The following is a 20,173-nucleotide window of genomic DNA, read 5'->3' on the forward strand; positions in this document are numbered from 1 at the left end:
CATCCTTCCTTCACAGATGGAGCAGAGGATGAAACATCTTGAGGAGGCCTTGAAAAAAAATTTGTGTACCACCTTTCCAGGCACTGGGAGGTCAACATTCTCCAGATGTGTTTCTGAGGCATCGTTCAGCCAAAGGAGCGGTGAAGAAGGTGGCCGGGTGACCGATGCCTTTAAACAGTTCTTTTGTCTTCAGCAGCACTCAGGGCTGTTAGGTTTAAGCAACCATCACCAGTGTCTCCGTTTCCTGCTTTCAGCATGCTTTCCAAACGGATGTTCAGTGCTGGTGGAGGTTTTGTGACGGACAAAAGAGTGCGTCTGTCCAAAGACTCTGTTGATCAGCTGACTTTCATCAAAATGGACCAGTCCTGGATTAACAAGAGCTATCAGGCCCCTGATGCTGATGTAACAGTTTGAATTTGCTAGGAGTCAGCCATCCCTTGAAGACTGCATATGCTGCCTATTCTATTCCTCTACCTTGATTCTGCTGGCTTCCAACAATGTTTTTGGTTAGGTAACTACCAACCCCCAAAGCCTAATTTTCTACACTTGTATGACAGGTGCATACAATTTAAATGTCATTGTGCCCTGCTAACTGTGAGGGGTTACGGTGTTCAGGCACCACCAACACCAAAGGCCCAATTTTTTGGCACCTGTGTAGCACATGCAATTTTAAATTTGCATTGAATTCTTACCAGCAGGTCCCATTCCTGCACCCAGCAAGAGTAACTGCGAGGCCTTGGTTACGATGTTCAGACAACACCTCCCGCAAAGGCCCAATTTTTGGCACTTGTATAGCACATGCGATTTCAAATTTGCATGGAATTCTTACCAGCAGGTCCCGTTCCTGCACCCAGCAAGAGTAACTGCGAGGCCTTGGTTACGGTGTTCAGGCACCATAAACGGCAAAGGCCCAATTTTTGGCACTTGTATAGCACATGCGATTTCAAATTTGCATGGAATTCTTACCAGCAGATCCCGTTCCGGCACCCAGCAAGAGTAACTGCAATGCCTTGGTTACGGTGTTCAGGCACCACCTTCCGCAAAGGCCCAATTTTTGGCACTTGTATAGCACATGCGATTTCAAATTTGCATGTAATTCTTACCAGCAGGTCCTGTTCCGGCAACCGGCAAGAGTAACTGTGAGGGGTTGGTTACGGTGTTCAGGCACCAGCAACACCAAAGGCCCAATTTTTGGCACCTGTATGACAAGTACATGCGATTTCATATTTGTATGGATTTTTTAGCAGCAGGGCCCGTTCCTGCACCCAGCAAGAGTAACTGCGAGGGGTTACGGTGTTCAGGCACCATCAACAAGCAAGGCCCAATTTTTCTGCAACCGTATGACAAGTACATGTGATTTTAAACTTGTATGTATATTTGTATATGACATTTTTTGCTTTAGAAATGTCAGTATAGCTGCATCATAGAGATGCATTACTTTACAGGCACATTCAGGGGACCCCCCAGGCACGATATTTGAAGGAATTTTTCATTTTTATAGTTTCACTTTAAGCCTCAGTAAAATCAGTAAATCAGTGCTCCTTTAAAAACGATTGTTTTTAAAAACGTTATTTTCATTGCTACATGTTCCCCAGGTCAGGACCCAGACCCCCATGCACTTTTTTGGGGCAATAACTTGCATTTAGGCCTTCAAAATGAGGCCGTTTGATTTTCAAGGTTCGAGTCCCTTAGACTTCAATGGGGTTCGTTTGTTCGAACAAACTTTCCTCTGTTTGCGGTGTTCTGGTGCGAACCGAACCAGGGGTTGTTCGGCTCATCATTACTCACTGTGCCGGCGAGGTCTTCTCCAGTCAAAGGCTGATTCTCTAGGTGTGGTTATAGGCATCTTGATGTCAGCAAGCTTGAAATTTCTTAGGTTGGATGCATCCGTTCGACATAGGTGTAACATAGTGGTCATGCAGATGTCAGTAGAAGTATTTAAAAAAAAGATTTAGTGTTAAGAACAGGAATAGAACTATAAAAAGAGGATCTTTTAATGGACCCATAAGCAGTGTATTCTGCTTAAGGGAGTTGGGGGAAACAGGAAGAAACATGGTGGTCTTCCGGGACCGGAGAGAGAGTTGGATGGATTAAGACATTTTTCTCATGAGCCTGTATTGGTGTGTTTGATATTAGAGCGCGATACCAACTGCCAAGGGTCTTAGATTGCCGGTATTTGCAAGGTGTGCGTGGAGGTTGGTGCTTGATCATGGATAATACCCGACTTGCGTAGAGCCAACATGCCTTCTTCGAATGTGTTGATTGAAGATGTAGGCCTGTGGTAGGTGGCGGATAGTGTCGCAGGGTATTTCCACTTGTGTAAAACTTTGTGATTCCTTAGGGCCTTGGTAATGATCGCCCTTTTGCGGGAGCATTGTAGCATAGACAGGTCTGGGAGTAGTTGTAGGGAAGCATATTGAGGTGGGATGTTATCAAGCCTTCTAGATGCGTTTAGAATTTGTTCTTTTACATGGTAGAAATGAATCCTTAGCAGGACATCCCTGGGTGTCTCTGCGGATAGGAATGAGGGTTTAGGCACTCTGGGAATCCTGTTGATTATAAGATCTTGAGCAGTTAGGGACGGTACCAATGTTGAGAACAAAGCCTGAGCGTTGTTGTATCTGTGTGACTGGCACAGATTCAGGAACTACCTGAATTTTGAGGTTGTTCCTTCTCGATCTGTCCTCTAAGTCTGCGATTTTATCTTTTAACCAGGCTACATCTTCAATCTGAGTGGTGTGTGCATCTACTAGGGTGTTAAAAGAGGAAGTATACGCATTGACTCATTTTCTGCTCTATGTGATCGACTCGTTTACCGGCAGCGTGGACGTCTGCCTGACATTGATTTATGCCTGCCAGTATATCTGAATGCAGGGATGCTCTTAGAGACAACAGCATTTCTTTTAGTGTAGTATCGCATATTAGTTGATCTGATGTCGGGAATGTGGCAATGAGATCATTTGTGAGGGATGAAGCAGCAGCATTGTTTGTGTGGGGTCCGCTTGCCTCCCTGCTGAGATCACTATGCTGTCTGGCTGGGGAGTCCATGAGAGGTCTGGATTTTTCAGGGCTCCTTGTGTAGGGACTGGATGTGCCAAGGAGGACCCGCTCTGTGTAGTGGCCTTGTAGGATGTCGTTTGGGGTGTCCCCTGCCCACTGTGCTTTGTCACTACCTTCTTAATCTGCCGTTGTGTCCATATGCCCCCGCCATTTTGTTGTAGCTTGCGCATTGCCAAGGTGAAGAATGCCGGCAGCTTGCAGAGCTGTGGCTAGCTTTTTCTTTGCCTCGCCATTTTGGAGGGTCCCTGCGGGCTCAGGGCAGTGATTGAGGCGGTGGATGCAGCTTGGAGGCTCGGATGTATGTGGATTCTCTCCGGCGGCCAAGCAGAGCTCCTATCTTATGCTGCCATCTTGGAGATTGGTCCCCACGCCCACCTTTATTGTTTTATGTATCACCATATATGCACATTTGCATTTTATAGATAATTGATTACTGAATATTGGATTCAGCGCTGTACATTTTTTTATTTATTTTTTTAATTTTGAGGCCATCCTTTTATGCTAGCTGCTTTTGCTTTTCTAGCAATATCTGTTTTGCGCGTATTGTTAGTTGGCCTTCATTGCTTTTGACCATGGTTAATGAACAATTTCCATTCACCTGCATCTGCAACAATAAAACCCCATAGTATGTTTCTGCTACCTACAAATCTTTCTATGAGACCTGCCTATCTGCAGGCAGCAATTCTTTGTTTCATGAACCATAAAAAAACGACATATTGACAGAAACATAATGCACAGATATACATTTAAACGTGACTCCTAAAAATATTCAATTTCAATCAACTGAACTAATTGAATAATGCATCAGACAGACAGGCTCAGATGGGTAGGTATTGAAAAACATAAAATCAAGCCTAATAAGTTTTGCTGCTCAGTGTTGATTTTGAAGAACATCAACTCCTAATGCCGCTTCCTTTAAAGGTGGATCAAAAAATGCTTCACCAGAATTATTAATTTGCTGCACTGGCATTAGTGCAAGCACAACAGATTTAACAAAGCAAAGTTTGAAGAATTCCCCCTTAAGAACATTTCTGTAACTTTGGGACTGGCCACATTATTGACTAAGATGGGAAACATTTCCTTTCTCTTCAGCATTTTCAAAGATATATGCACTCAAACTCACATCGATAGTCTACACAGATATTAAACAAAAAAATCGGGAAGCAATTTAAAAAAAATACAAAAGATTTTCCTACAATATGTCTCCTAAGGCAAAAGTTCTCTAAAAGTGCCACTTTAAAAGATGTCACCATGGTTAACCAAGACTTGCTCCCCAACAACAGGTTTCCTCTATGGTTTTCTTAGTCGGGAAGCTCTCCTATTGGATGCTGCCACCCCATGTGGCTCTGACAGCCATCTTGGGTCAGGCAGAGCCTATTTAAGGCCCTGGCTCCCAGGTTTGGTGCACATTTATGCAAGTGGGTAGCGTGACAAAAGGTACCCCATTTACTATGGACAGCACTAGTGATTGGGAAAGGTTCCTGATGAATAGGGTAAGCGTAGGATTGCAACTGGATACTTTCCTGATTGGGCACAAGATTGCTATGCGGCATTCTGCCCCTCTCAACAGATGCTGTCAGTCCAGCTGGAAACTAGAGAAGGGGAAGAAGGAGTTAATTAGAACTGGTAAGGGTAAACTAAGGGTTGATAAGGGGTAAAACAGAGACAAATATTATTAAAAAAAATGTTTTAACTAGTCAGGTTGCTTTAACTAACATCATATCCATCCCCTTTTTCTGTAGATGATTGAAACAGAGTAGTTGCAAATTCAACGAAGTTACTTTGTATCTCCATATTTCACTTATGAAATGTGTTGAGGCACACTGAGTCATACAGCCTTACTAGAGCTGCTGTACAGTAACAACACAACAACTCTGGAATTTGTTTTAAGAGCTGGGACTTGCCAGCAAGGGGGAGAGGTGTATGCAGTAGCAGGGCAGAAGGACTAGACATACTAAACACGCCCTGTGTACTTTGAAGACGTTTTTTGGAACAAGTTCTATTCCCATCACTTCACTTGTGTTGCACACGGGTACCCTTCTCAGTGGAGCTTTTGTGAACTTTGAGCATTTGAGCACTATACTATACCTGTTATAGACTAGTGGACCTGGTGTTGGATTATTTCTATAGATTGAACAGGTCTGTTTTGCATGTGTGGATTATGAGATTGTTCCTATCCAAAGCATTGTAGTATGATTACAAGTTATGGACAATTCTATTTTACAGAATTATTGATTCATGAGTTTACTTGAACATTATTGAATAGAGGACTACATGTGTTTTTTTTCCTCTCAGCAATAGCTGCAAAAATTTCCAAATTCAGGTGGTAGCAACCTGTATGGATGTTCACCGGTTGACAAATGGCACTTTACATATGGCTAAGTTAACACACTCAATATGCTTCTTTATGGCATGTATCAGCCTTTGCAACAATGACACTTCTTGGTAGCTCAGTATTTCAAGAAGTTGTCCATGTCCAAACTTGTGTGTATTTGCATTGATATGGTATATGTTTACACCCACTTACGCTGTGACTCGCTTGTTATAAAATACTTTATACCTTATATTTACTTGGTGGAAATATACATATTTTTATCTTGTTATGGATTTCCGGACTGTTTGAATGTATGTGAACTAGGGTGCCAAGATTATCAAAGATACAATAGATAAAGCATTTAGAAAGGACCCCACTAAAAGTTTTAAAGTTTATTTTAATGTATCAATACATAAAGTATTGACATTTTATATGCTTGATTTTGATGGTTTACCTGTATTTGTGTGTGACTTAATATTTTAGATCAATGAACCCGCTCCATTATTTATATTTAGAGAAAAAGTCACCTTACCTCCAAGTACTGATCCCAAGTTTATGAACCCCTGCTTTTCTCTACATGATACAGGTGATCAAGCAATTACTATGTAAAATCCTGTACCTCACCTGACAAAATATACACATTTTCACCCCCCCCCTCTCTGTTACTTTAGCTACAAGCCAATGCAATACTGAATGCAATCACAGTGACAAAGGAGGAAAGAGATCTGTGAAAGATCTTGCTCTATAGACCTACACTTGGCCCATACCCATAACTGGTAACTGACAGCGTAACTTACAACTAAATAAAATTGTGTCAATCAGCGCAAGCCCAAAAATCTGTGAAAATCAAACATAAAATGAAAATAATCTACAATTAAACAATATAATGCTGACTAGCCAAACACTGTGTAAGTGAGTCCACAACACCTCACAATAAATCTATTCAAAATAGATACCGTGTAAGCACAATAATAATGGAAAAGTCCAAAGAGTCCCATAAAGATGTGATCACACACACATCTAACTAAACCATGGAATAGTCGTGCAATTACCAAAAGAATAGGTGAAATCGTCCGTGAATGTCTATTTGATTGCTTCCAAACACCCGGTGCTTAATCTTTACACACTGTGATTATCCGTCACTGAGTGCCTGCTTACCTCCATATAGATTAAAAAAACAGCTTATCTTCTCTCATCCCCCTAGATAATATGTATTAAGTCAGAAAGGACAGACATGGGGGTTTATTCACTAAAGGCAAATCCACCGTGCACCTACTGAAGAAGTCACGTGGTGATACTCGTCTAGGGGGAGTACCAGAGCTCTGTGATGTTTACCAGAGTTACTCCATGTGAGGTGGTGAGCCAGATGATATATACTGTAAAACAGTTTCAAAAACGTTGGTCTTAACCTAAGTGATGTCATTGGTGTGTGGCCTGTTGTTCTTCAGACTGTCATATTGGAGATTGCTGTACCTAAAAGATCAAAGTTCTACAACATCTTAGAGTGTACACTCCTAATACTCCTAATACTCAGTTTATACATATAGGAAATGCTACATTTAATTGTGTGACTGAGAACAGTTTAATATAACTGTGCAAGTGAACATACTGTGTCTTGCACATACTTGGGTATTTAAAGTGAAATCTTTTTAGGTAAAATCCTTGTGTCCTCACAGATCATAAGGGAACTGCAGGCGCATGTGAGCAGCTAGAAGATATAAACTCTCAGATGAGGGAAATGTGGTATGTTTAAGGGTTGAGAACGTTCAAAGCACCAATAGCCCACTAGCAGGGTCACCATTCTCCACACTTATAGCTTAGAGATAAAAGAACCTTAACTTAAAGATACACATGCTTGTATGCGGTCATGCGTACATTCTAAAATTGCACTTTGAGGAAAACTGGTAAACCATTTTTTTGCATGGAAATAAAAGATGTACCTAATCCTAAGAGTCAGTTGGCAACTCAGTTTGCTACCAAATTCTTTGCTGGAACTTTTATAAACTACCCCTTTGGGTTCTTCCCTCCACCACTATTTAGTTGCAAGAGTGTCTGTCCCTTTTAAGGTAATGCCAATGCAATAAAGGAAAAAAATATAGAAAACTAGTTAGAGTGTGGAGTCATCAGGATCCTGAAAATGTTGGTGAGTGTATTTATCACTAACATAAACCAGCACAATTTTCATTAATTTTACTGAAAGTTTAAACTTCCTATTATACGTACTGCATACAGTATATGTAGAGCTCCATTGCTTCATATCCTCCACAGGAGTATTCACCCTTTACATAGTCTAATATTAGAGATAAAAAAAATAACAAAAAAACTTTTGTCACAGTTTTTTATACCAGGGTAAAAACTCTTGCTTGTGTGTGATTGGACAGAAAAAGGAAAGGCAGCAACTGATGAGCTAATTTTCAATCGGCTCTGTCCTTCTATCAGCATTATCCTTGTAGCACATGAGCATTGCAGTACATTTGGTTGGCTCCTTGTGCTGCTCTTTCGTCGCCCAGTCTGAGCTCTGCTGTTCAGGAATTACTAGTGGCTAAAACATGTAAATAGAAGGTTTTACACTGCTTAAAAAAGCAATATATTTGTATTTATAAATACAGAACTGCATTTATTTAGGTCTTTTATATCTGCCTGGAGTTCAGCTTCAATTAATTAGCTTTAGAGACCACGTCATTTATGTTTTATATCCTTTTATTGATAGATGTCATTCCACCAACAGATGGTAGATAATCAGGAAAAGTATAACTGACAACTGACTTTCCTCCAATGTCAGGGTTATTAGAGTGCAGACTACTCAACAAAAATGTTTATGCAATATATAAATATGGGACATGAATAAAAAGTGGTGCATCTATGGTGCACATTTATTGGGCACAATCTTTAGGGATCATGGTATTTAATGTCCACCTACCAGAAATACATTTAGAAGAGCTAAGCAGACAATGATGACAAATTATTGCATGTATTCTTTGAAACTGCCATTACCTCTAGCACATGTCACATATTGCCACCCTACCATAAGTCCATCCCAGGGCAATCAATTGCAGATTAGAGGGCAGGGCTTATTGATTGGGATAGATCCTATCATTTTAAAGAGGTTTCTATATTCATTGGAATATTGAGTAGCCTTGGGTAACTCTTATTTCTGTGTGATTTGTAAAATGGTGAGTATCTATGGGAAAACACTACCTTTGCATAGCATTAAAAGGCAGAGAAATTCTTCCATTTTGACTGAACAAGGTAAAGTGGTTCTAAAAGCTCAAGGTTTTTTACTTTCATGTATTCTATGTGTGAAGGTAAACCTTCTCTGTGCAGCAGCCCCCCCCCCCAGCCCCCTCCTTATAATTTCTGTGTGTAAATGGACAACTGAATGAGCCTGCTTGGGTGCCCCATTGCCTGGGGGTACTCGGCAGGAGGTAGGGGCCTAGGGCGCTGGTGAGGGGCCTGAGAAGAGGAGTATTGGGGCTGCTCTGTGCAAAACCACTGCACAGAGCAGGTAAGTATAACATGTTTGTTATTTAAAAAAAGAAAGCCTTTAATATCACTTTAATACTAAAATCTCTTTCTAGCTATATAGGTCGAAATAGACTTTACAGCTTGAAGTTCAGTTTTCTTTCTTGAACATTTAAGACCCATTTGGACTTTCCTATTAGTTAAAATAATTACAATGGGGCTAATGGCAGAGTAACAAGAATCAAAAAAAATACGTGCATCTGTAAAACGTGGAGATAGTGGAAAAGTACAGAGAGTAAGAATCCAAAACAAGTTGTCTAGACCAAAACTGACTATGTACATCATGACCAATGTGAAGACAGCTTTGGCAGCACGAATCTCAGCATGTTTGGTATTTAAAGTTGGAATACATTTAACCTGTTTGCCATGCTGGTAGAAAACATAAAGCAGATAACCACTGGATAGCATCATTAGACTCAAAAAGAACAAATCCCGAACAACATAGATCACTCCATTCCCTAAGTAAATCAGAGAATTTGGAAAGATCACAAAGCAGAATTTGTAACTCATAATGTATCTGGAAGTAACGTTCTTGATAGAGGCTGTAGAGTAGGCCAGACGAGTACTACTTATGATAAGATTGAAAGTCCAAAGAAAGAGCATTATTGGGAACAGAGAGTCAAGGAGCTTCTTCCTTGCATTCATCCAAAGTCGATGGGATGGAGTGATAGAAATACACTGAAAACATCCTAGCAAGGAAGTAATGCTGACAGACATGGCTCTTCCTACACAGTAAAGATAAAGGTTTATCTGGCAGGATAAATCACCAAATACCACATAGGTTCCAGTAGACTGTAGGGTGATTGGAAGCCCCCATGTCAGTATCACTAGCAAATTAGCCAAAGCCAGCTTACCGAGGATAATTTCTCCAGTGGTTACGCTGCCATGGTTGTGAAAGGTGTGCACAAAAGCAAATAAAATGATGAGATTGCCAGGAATTCCTATCATGTCTAATGAAATATAACTAATTATATCAAGGACAAGCCAGGTCCCCATTGTGTGCTTTTAAGGCAGAAAGTCTTTACAGGCCAGTATCTGTAAGATAAATATATTACATTACTGATTATAATACATTTATTTCAAATTCATTAAGTTCAAACTGTCACAGACTCAAGGGGCTTTGACCCAAAAACAGTAAATCACACCGCTCAAAGGCACTATGCACATCTTGGGGTTGATTTGCTAAAACTACGGATTGCAAATCTGGTGCAGCTCTGCATTGAAACCAATCAGCTTTCTAGATTTTTTTTGCCAAAGCTTACTTACTTACCAAGCTGAAGTTAGAAGCAGATTGGCTACCATGCATAGCTGTACCAGATTTTGTGCCACTCCAGTTTTAGCAAATCAACCCCATTGTACCACACAGGAAAAAAACATATTTTCATAACTTTTCATACAATTACTTTTAAAGTATTTCTCAAAAAAATGTTTTATGAAATTCGGCTGATTTTACCATTACTGTCTTCAACAGCCTGTTTACTCTTGCTGTAGAAAATAGTTTCCTGTATTGATAGCATAATCTCATTTTTTTTTATACACAACCAATATCTCTTTGTCTTTTGTACAGTTCTTTAGAAAAAAATCTCTACGCTGACCTTGAATATATTTTCACAAAACGAATGCATCACTGTTAAGTTTTTTAATTTCCAAGACATAATTATTCTAACCTTTTTTAGTCTTCTCATCTTTAATAATTTGATTGTTTGCCTTTGTACCCTTTTTACATGTCCTATCTTTCTTAGCATCCCAAGTACCTAAAACTGCATTAAAATTCCATGAGCAGGGTTACAAGCTTTTTGTACAGAAATAGTATTTGACCTCATGCACATCTGACTCTAAACGCCCTTGCATGTTAGCCTATGTATTCATGCACGCATAGGTGTTTAGAGGCAGGGGCATTTAGAGGCAAAAAAAAAAAAAACACTGCCATCCCATTGGGTTTGCCTGAGGGTCAGGGGGGTCTCCCCCGATTGCATGATGTTCTACTTTCACTCGCGTTGCTCTTCCTCCATAGGAGCCTCTTTACCTGTATTGTTGTTTATAGATTACATTTTTCACTCCTCATGTCTTAACTTGTATGATGAAGCTTTCTGTATGTTACCTACCAATTTATATCGCTAAATGATGTTATCTGTTGATGGCTTTTGTTTTGTTAAAACTTAATAAAAATCTTTGAAAGTAAAAAAAACACTGCCATCATGTCCAGGAGCAGCATCATTTTGACAGAAAAAAACTCTTAATGCATGTAAATGCATTTAAACACACCTTAATGCTAAGCACATTTAGTACTTGAGCATTAATTCAGTTCAAAGACCAGAATAAATTATTATTCTGACCTAAAGCAATGAATTAATGCCCAAGCGCTATTCACCCTGTTCACCCAATTTACCTTGAAAATAAATTTTTTGATATGTTTATGTATTTCATCCAGAGTACTGTACACCTTTTCCTGGTGAAAAAATGAAATACATTGATGGTGTTTTTTTTTACCTGTTTTTTGTTTCAGTGAATGCCTACCTTAATTTGGCAGCAACTTTTTATTCAATGGACACCTCAGCTGACCACACATTGGTTCCATTTTCAGGCATCATTACTTCTACCAGTGTTTAGCAGAACCTGATTACAGCCTAGCATAGTGTAGGAATTTCCAGAAAAACCCAAGCTAGCAGGGATTGTGTCCACCCACATTCTGTTTGGGACAGTCATATTCTCCACATGTGCTAAAATAGGTTGCTCGACCTAAAGAGAGGATAGATAACTTACCATACTTTTTGCAATACTTTCCATATAAGTACATTTGAACACTACTCTTAGAAGGATCTCTCTTGCTGCTTTTCATCCTTGTCTCTGCCCAACTGGAGCACCATCTTCGGCTGACCATACATGTTTAATTTTATTGTAACATTTTCTTTTAGAATTACCTTAAACAATGTAGTGCAAGGGTCTGCCTAGTTGGATTATTGGATTAGTTTGTTTGACCTCATATTATATTGTTTTTGATAAATCTAAAGGAAAATTGTGCAAGATTATTGAACATGTATGCCCAGCCTTAGGCTAATGGGCCATACACACTATAAGATTTTCTGAAGACTTTTTCCTTTAGACTTATCAAAACCATATAATATGAGGTCAAACCTAAACACTTTCAATATGTATGCAATCAGGCAGGCCCTTGCACTACATAGAAAAGGTAAATCTGAAGGAAATCTAACCACAAAAGTTGTATAGTGTGTATCCAGCTTAAGTATAAAAGCTGTACAGTTACCACTCTTTTAACTAAGCATAATGGGGTTGATTTCCTAAATAAATAGAAGCTAGTCAATTATAGAAATGCATGCTTGCTTTACAAAGTGAATGATAGTAAATAAAGTAAACTGATGTTAACTTTAAACACCCAATCATGTGCAAGGAAAACAAAAAAAAAAATGTTTTTGCTTTTTTGCTAGCATATGATTGAGAAATTGAATTAAACTTAGCATTGATGTATGCACTAGGCTGAGTGGACATTCATTTTGCAAACTAAACAGTATTTGTTTGTTTAGGAAATCAACTATAGTGTTTAATTGTAATTTAGAAAGGCACCTAATGAAAGGCATATTTGAATACAATAGTTTTTATTTCTTAAGAAACATGAACTATTTTGGTATCGTATGCTCACTTCCCCCTTTTCTATGCATGTGAAAAGTTGTACTATACTTATAATATGATTTTAGCGCATGATCTGGCACCATGATGGCTTGAAAGAGGTAGACCACACCACATTACTAAATTATATTAAAATACATAAATAGCATATGTTAATGCCTAATAAAAATACAATGAAAAATAAAAAGGGCTTGTATGACAGAGCTTTATTTTAAATAACTAAATTTCAAAGAAATTAACTACTTATTTGTAACTTCTCTGAGCATTTGTCCTTTTATAAGCGTACCATTAATTACTTTTATTATTATTATTAGTATCACCCTTTATTTACAAAGTGGTAACATATTACAAAGAGACACACTAAATGGATGGCAATTTCCAACATCAAACAAAAGTGCAAAACATGACACAATAACATTTAAGCTTAATGCATTCTATAAAGGTGCAGTTAAAACTATTTCATGTGTCCATTTCGGCAGTAAAATAAAATGTCAAGGACTCCCACACAAATAGAAAACACTTGTGGCTGTAATATAATTTGCTATTGATGCCAACTATTATCAGAGTGACTCTGTAGAATTAATTTATTTTAAAATTACATTTTTTCCTAGCACATTAGGGCTAAGTTTGCTTCAATCATCCATCCATGCACCAATAAATTCATATTTTTAAATCATGCATATAATTGGGTATTTACAGTTAACACAGGTTCATAATTAGTTAGTCAGATTGAAAAAAAGACACTAATCCGCTTACTTCAACCATTAACATAAAAAAAAGAAGAGGAGCATTTGATCCAGAGGCAACTCTCCCCCCCCCCCAAAAAAAGCATGATATAGTTTGTTCCAGTGTGTGTGTGTGGGGGGGGGGGGGGTCCTTCCTGAACCCCCATGGGGAAATTGGACGTTCCTTGGATAAACTATCCCTGATGTTATTACCTCTAAAAATGAGTATCCAGTTAGATTTTGTGAATTAAAAAAATGCATTCAGCCTAATCATTTCTTCTCAAGAGAGAATACTTTCAGATCAGCTAATCTTTCCTCATAGCTGAGGCCCTCCATGCCCCCTATAAGTTTGGTTGCCCTTTTCTGAATTTTCTCCAGGTCTCTGATATCTTTTCGTGAACGTTAACCCAAAATGAAAAAGCATTTTCCAAATTAGTTCTTACTAATGATTTGTACAGGTGAAAAATTATGCCCCTCTCTCTTTCTCTAGAGTCTTTACCTCTTTTAATATAAGAAAGTATTTTTTAGCTTTAAAAACTGCAGCCTGGCATTGCATGCTATTATTAAATCTGTGATTTACCAGAACACCCAGATACTTCTCCACCATTGACTCCCCCAGCTGTTCTTCTCCTAGTATGCATGAATGTTTTTACAACTTTACATTTATCAACATTAAACTTGTATTGCACACTATAAGTTTCTCCGTAGAGATCTCAAAGGCACCGCATCCCATATAAATAAATTGATTCATTTTTATCAAATGTTGTGATTTAACTTATTGGCACCTAAGAAATCCCAACTCTATTTGAGAGCATCATTGTGTGTCTTGTTCAACATTAGACTTCATTTGCCACATAGTTGCCCAAATAAACAGTGCATTGTGGTCAACTAAGTTGGAGACATCCTGTATGGACATAATTCCACTGCATAGGTTGTTGTCATCTGCAAACACTGAAATGGTACTTTTAATCCCAGATCCTATATAATTTATAAATATGTTATAAAGTAAGGGTCCCAACATCTTTGGGTACACCACAGATAATCTGAGACCAAGCACAGTATGAATCATTAATCAATACTCTCTGAATACAGTCTATCAATTTACAAACTGAATTTTCGAAGCCTGTAGACTTTATTTACACATTAGTGTGGGGATGCTTTGGCAAAATCCAAGTATACTATGTGCACAGCCACTCCTTTGTCTAAGTTTTTTCTTACCTACTTATTAAAATAAATCTTATTTGTTTGACAACTTCAGTCTTATGTAAATTCACGCTGACAGTTGCTTAACCTCCCTGGAGGTATTCCCGAGTGTGGCTCGGGGTGGAATTTCAGTGCCATTAGCGGTAACCCCGAGCCACACTCGGGGTACCACCAGGGAGAAATCGCTGGATCCTAGAAGAGGTTACTTCCTTGTCCCCAGGATCCCGTAATGTATTCCGGCAGTGTACGGCGGCCAGATCTTCCGCCTGATGCTGTGTGCCCCGGCTTCCATTCCCTGTGATCGCCGCGTCGCAGGGGGGTGGAACTAGTGGCAAATTCAAAAAGTAAAACACACAAACACACTGATATATTGTAATCCTATTGGATTACATTACTAAATAAAATACATTGACCTTAGTTTGCCCCCCAGTGCCCTTGCCTGCAGTTTTACTGTACTTATATATATATATACTTTAACTTATTTATAGTTATTTATTATATTATAATTTCTGATTTTGTGTTTCAAACTTTATCACATCTGGGATGCCTACTAGAGTCTTGTTTGGTCAGGTATAAGTAAGTAATTACTAAGAATTGTAGGCCTACAATACATATCACCAAATTTCCATACACAAAATTGTACCGCTTTTGGTACAAAATTCCTGACATAATCATCCCGCCAGGGAGGTTAAAATATTATATTATATATTTATAACAAAAAATCTCCCATATTGTATTTTATAAACTCCCAAGTATCTTCCCACCTATAGAAGTTAAACTAAACTGTCTGTAGTTACTTAATAAAGACTTTTACCCATTTTTAAATATAAGCATAAGGTTGGCCTTAACCAACCCAGTGATACCATGCCAGTCAATAAACAGTCTCTAAAAATTAGAGACAATGGCCTAGGTATAACAGAGCTCAGTTCTTTGAGGCCCCCTGTGTGTAAACCATGTGGTTCAGGTGCTTTCGTCACTTTTATTTTGTCTAATTGTTTCTGGGCCATGTCAATTGTAAGCCATTGTGGATCATTTGTCAATGCTATCACATGTCAATACTATCCCACATTAGGTTGATTTAACTACTTGCTGACCGCTTACTATATATGGCTCTCCTGCGCAAACCGACGTAGGGGTACAGGAGGCTAGGGGGCAAGGGGGGAAGCGATGTGTGTTTCAGGTGGCTCCGATTGCCATCTGACACCTGCGATCGCTCCCCGCTGAGAGAGAAGGGCAGTCGGCTGTTGTTAACACAGCTGACCGTCCTTCTCCCTGAAATGATCACAGAGCTCATGTGATCCTTCTATATAGGATCACATGTCTCTATGGTCATTTCACAAGCCATGCCCCCCCACAGTTAGAATCACTCCCCTAGGCTCACATTTAACCCATTGATCACCCATAGGTTTAACCCCTTCCCTGCCAGTGTCATTATTACAGTAACAATGCATATTTGTAGCACTGATTACTGTAGTAATGTCACTGGTACCCCCAAAAGTGTCAAAAATGCCAGTTAGGGGTCCGATCTTTCCGCCACAATGCCACAGTCCCGCAAAAAATGGCAGATCGCCGCTATTACTAGTAGTTAGTAGACATGATAACTTTTGTGCAAACCAATCAAAATACACTTATTGTGATTTTTTTTTTACCAAAAATATGTAGCAGAAAACAAATTGGCCTAAAATGTTAAAAAATTTAAATTTTTAAATTATTTTTTTTTTGAGAATGTTTTTTTGAGAATGTCATGTAGCAGAATGTTAAAAAATATTGTTTTTTTATTTCAAAATTGCCGCTCCTTTTTTGTTTATAGCGCAAAAAATAAAAATCGCACAGGTGATCAATTACCACCAAAAGAAAGCTCTATTTGTGGGAAAAAAGGACATCAATTTTATTTGGGTATAGCTTTGCACGACCATGCAGATGTCCATTAAAATAACACAGTGCCGAATCGCAAAATAGGGCCTGGTCATTAAGGGGGCAAATCGTTCCGGTTTTAAAGTGGTTAAAGCATTCCCATTTCTGTTCTGTGTTCTTTAATAACAAAATATCCTCCCTGTCTAAATCTTGGAGAGCACCCCTCAACTTTGGAAAATGTATTTTAGTAAAAGTTTTTTTTTATCTTCCCAGTATGTGTTGTTTACAGCTTCATTTCAATGAAATCATGTTATGGTTTCATCTACTCTGTTCTTTTATATGGACATTAGTAATAAGAAGACATTGTGCACATTAGGAAGATAGAGTACACATTAAACAATTTAATAAAACTGGAGATGCTAGTTGTCAGTAAGTGAATTTCTAACACACTAGGGTTGATTCACTATAACTGGAGCACTCAGAATCTGGTGCAGTGCAGCTGTGCATGGTAGCCAATCAGCCTCTAACTTAAGCTAGTTTAACCACTTAAGGACCGGAAGTTTTTACCCCCTTAATGACCAGGCCATTTTTTGCGATAAGGCACCGCGTTACCTTAACTAACAATTGCGCGTTCGTGTGACCCTGTACCCAAATCTGTCCTTTTTTCCCCACAGATAGAGCTTTTTTTTTATGGTATTTGATCACCTCTGCAATTTTTATTTTTTTGCGCTATAAACAAAAAAAGAGCGACAATTCTGAAAAAATAAAATAAAAATAATTTACTTTCTGCTATAAAACATTCCCAATAAAAAAAAATATAAAAATCTAATTTTTTTCACCCGTTTAGACCAATATGTATTCTGCTACATATTTTTGGTAAAAAAAAAACCCCCAAGAAGTGTATATTGATTGGTCTGCGCAACAGTTATCAGGTCTATAAACTAGGGGAAAGATTTATGTAATTTTAATTTATTTATTTATTTTTTATTAGTAATGGCAGGAAACAGCGATTTTTATCGGCACTGTGACATTGCGGAGGACAGATTGGACACCTGACATTTTTGACACTTTTGGGGGGACCAGTGACATTACTACAGTAATCAGTGCTAACAATATGCACTGTTACTGTAATAATGACACTGGCAGGGAAGGGGTTAACACCAGGGACGATTAAAGGGTTAAATGTGTGCCTAGGGGATGTTTTCTAACTGCATGGGGGATGGACTAATTGGATTAACACAGAGACCTGTGCTCCTAAATAGGAGGAACACAGGTTCCCTGTGTTCATCAATGACAGAACAGTGATCTGCCATGTTTACATCAGCAGACCGCCATTCTGTCTCCATGGGGAGCTCCCCCTCTAGCCCAGTGTTTCTCAACTCTGGTTCTCAGGGCACACTAACAGGCCAGATTTTAGGTATTACCTTGGGGAGATGCAGACTAGAATACTGCAATCACTGAGCAGCAAATTATATTACCTGTGATGTATTTCAGTTTTCTTGTAAACCTGGCCTGTTAGTGTTCCCTGAGGACCAGAGTTGAGAAACACTGCTCTAGCCAATCGGCGTGCTTGATTGGTTTCTATGCAGAGCTGTAGCACATTTTGTACACTCCAGTTTTAGTAAACACACCCCCCCCCCCCACACACTCTGATGATTTGCATTCTTGCTCTGGCCTAGTAAATTAGAAAGTATTGAAGCCATTAGATTAGAAGTATTGAAGCCATTAGACATGACAGCCAGGAAACTAGCATTTTTTAAAATGAGAGGTCATCAGTGGCAGCTTCCATGTTTCTCAGAGTATAGGATTATTAAGAGTGCGTATGTCAGAATTAAAAAAGCACCTCTGTGTTGCCATTAATTATAAGATACCATATTTACCAAGGTTTTAAATGGTATGATAAAACTTAGACCAAAATGTAAGACTACTAGATGCACTGTAGATGTCTGATGTCATTAGAGGCTGCAGAGAGTCTATTTTCAATAAGAAAGAACTTAACAGTAAGATAAGAAGTTCACTGAAAAGGAAAACATGTTTATGTAATATGCAAAATGGTTGTCCCAATGCTCATCATAATCATAAATTATACACATAAAAAACAAAGTTTTACATCATTGCAATTTGATTACAATTTTTTTCATTGTGTTGACCTTAGGTGCTTACCTAAAAACAATAAAATGTATTTAGGCCCTTCTTAGGGCATTTCAAGTTATTACAAGTATTAGGCCCTGTTCACATCTGAGCATTTTTCAGCTCGTAAAACGCTCATCTCTGAAGTCTCAAAATCCTATTCATTTCAATGGACCCTGTTCACATATGAGCATTTTGTTGCCGGAAGCAAAACGGCTGAAGCTCAAGAAAGTACACAAGCTTCTTTTTTTTGGCAGATTACAAGAGCTTTTGTGAGATGTCAATGCCTGCCTCCAAACATCTGCAAAAAATGCCTGAAAAAACATCTGAAAAACAACCAAATAAATGCCTGAAAATGATACGCTCAGGTGTGAATGGAGCCTTAAGCTGTGGCTACAGCACAATCCTTGTTGCTTTTTCTAAGTACCGATATCCCTTCCTAATTAGGTACATGAAGTGCATAGCAGCCATTGTAAAGGCAATACTGAACACTGTTGCCTCTGCCTCTTACCTTTAGAAATGGGAGTAGCTTCTGTGTATCATCTAGAATACGTTAGGGTTTTATAGTACTGCCCTCATCCACTTGGGACGCACATTGTTAATTGTGATGAGATGTAATACTACCTAAGATATTACAACAGACATATATATCTCACTGAATCTTCAAAATAACATTTATTGCTACAAATTGCTAAATATTTCTAACATATTACAACAATGTGTTCAATTTTTTTAAATTAGAGTTGTCAAGATTTAATGGGACATACAGTATGCTCAGTTTAGTTTACAGGGATGATTTCAAAGAACTCCAAAATAATAATAATAATAATAATAATAATAATAATAATAATAATAATAATAATAATAAAAATATCTACAATTACTACTTGCACAACAGATTCGATTTTTAAATGGAACCTTTTGTGACATGCTGTTTTGTGTTTCTACAGGAAAGAAGATTGGGTTTGCAGTTACAATGGGTTTGCAGCAGATTCAGATGATTTGGAATTTGCTATCCCCACAAGTTATTGTGGAAGCTTTCTAGACTGAATTATTTTTAACCATAACTCACTGCCCAACCTTTCTGCTTTGATCATCTCAGTGTTACAATGGCAAATCATGTGGGCTTTGTTATATGCTAGTAGTTTGGTGTAGTTTATTGCGCTTTTCCACTGCATGGAACCAAACGGTTCGGCTCGCTTTTGTGCTTTTCCACCGCATGGTACAGTGTAGGAGCGGTTCGGTACGGTACGGTACGGCGGGACTTTTGCATGGAATCGAACGGTACGGCTCTCAAAAACAGTACCACCTCGATTGGGGTTCCAAGAGGTACCATACCCGGTACCATATCCCACAATCCTTTGCATGCAGTCACTACTAGCCACTGATTGGTCAGAGAATCGTTGTTATCCCACCCACTTAACTTTAATACTACTTTAGTGGAAAAGCAAACCATACCGTACCGTACCGAACCGTTCCAACACCGTACCATGCGGTACCAGCAGTGGAAAAGCAAACCGGGCCAAGCAGGGCCAAGCAGGGCCAAGCAGGGCCGAGTAGAGCTGGGCTGGTACTTGCAGTGGAAAAGTGCCATTAGAGAGACCTAAAATTCTTCATAGGGAGAGTTAGTTGCTGTTCAATGGAATACTGTGCTATTTTGCACTAAATTACTATTGGTTGCAGTTTGATGCTCTTGTGTAACCCCCCCTGTGTTCACAGT

At 38.8% G+C, this 20,173-nt stretch overlaps 1 protein-coding gene across 1 annotated transcript; it reads right to left on the bottom strand.

Moving 5' to 3' along the window:
* Positions 1–8,935: 8,935 nt before the first annotated feature.
* LOC309546652 (olfactory receptor class A-like protein 1) lies at positions 8,936–9,892 on the bottom strand (the record flags this gene model as incomplete). Its single annotated transcript, XM_082246377.1, has 1 exon — positions 8,936–9,892. The coding sequence occupies one exon, from the start codon at positions 9,890–9,892 to the stop codon at positions 8,936–8,938; it is 957 nt and encodes a 318-aa protein (XP_082102503.1).
* Positions 9,893–20,173: the final 10,281 nt, after the last annotated feature.

Source organism: Pelophylax lessonae (assembly GCF_965119305.1).
Source record: "Pelophylax lessonae genome assembly, chromosome: 2".
In the NCBI taxonomy this organism is placed as follows: domain Eukaryota; kingdom Metazoa; phylum Chordata; class Amphibia; order Anura; family Ranidae; genus Pelophylax; species Pelophylax lessonae.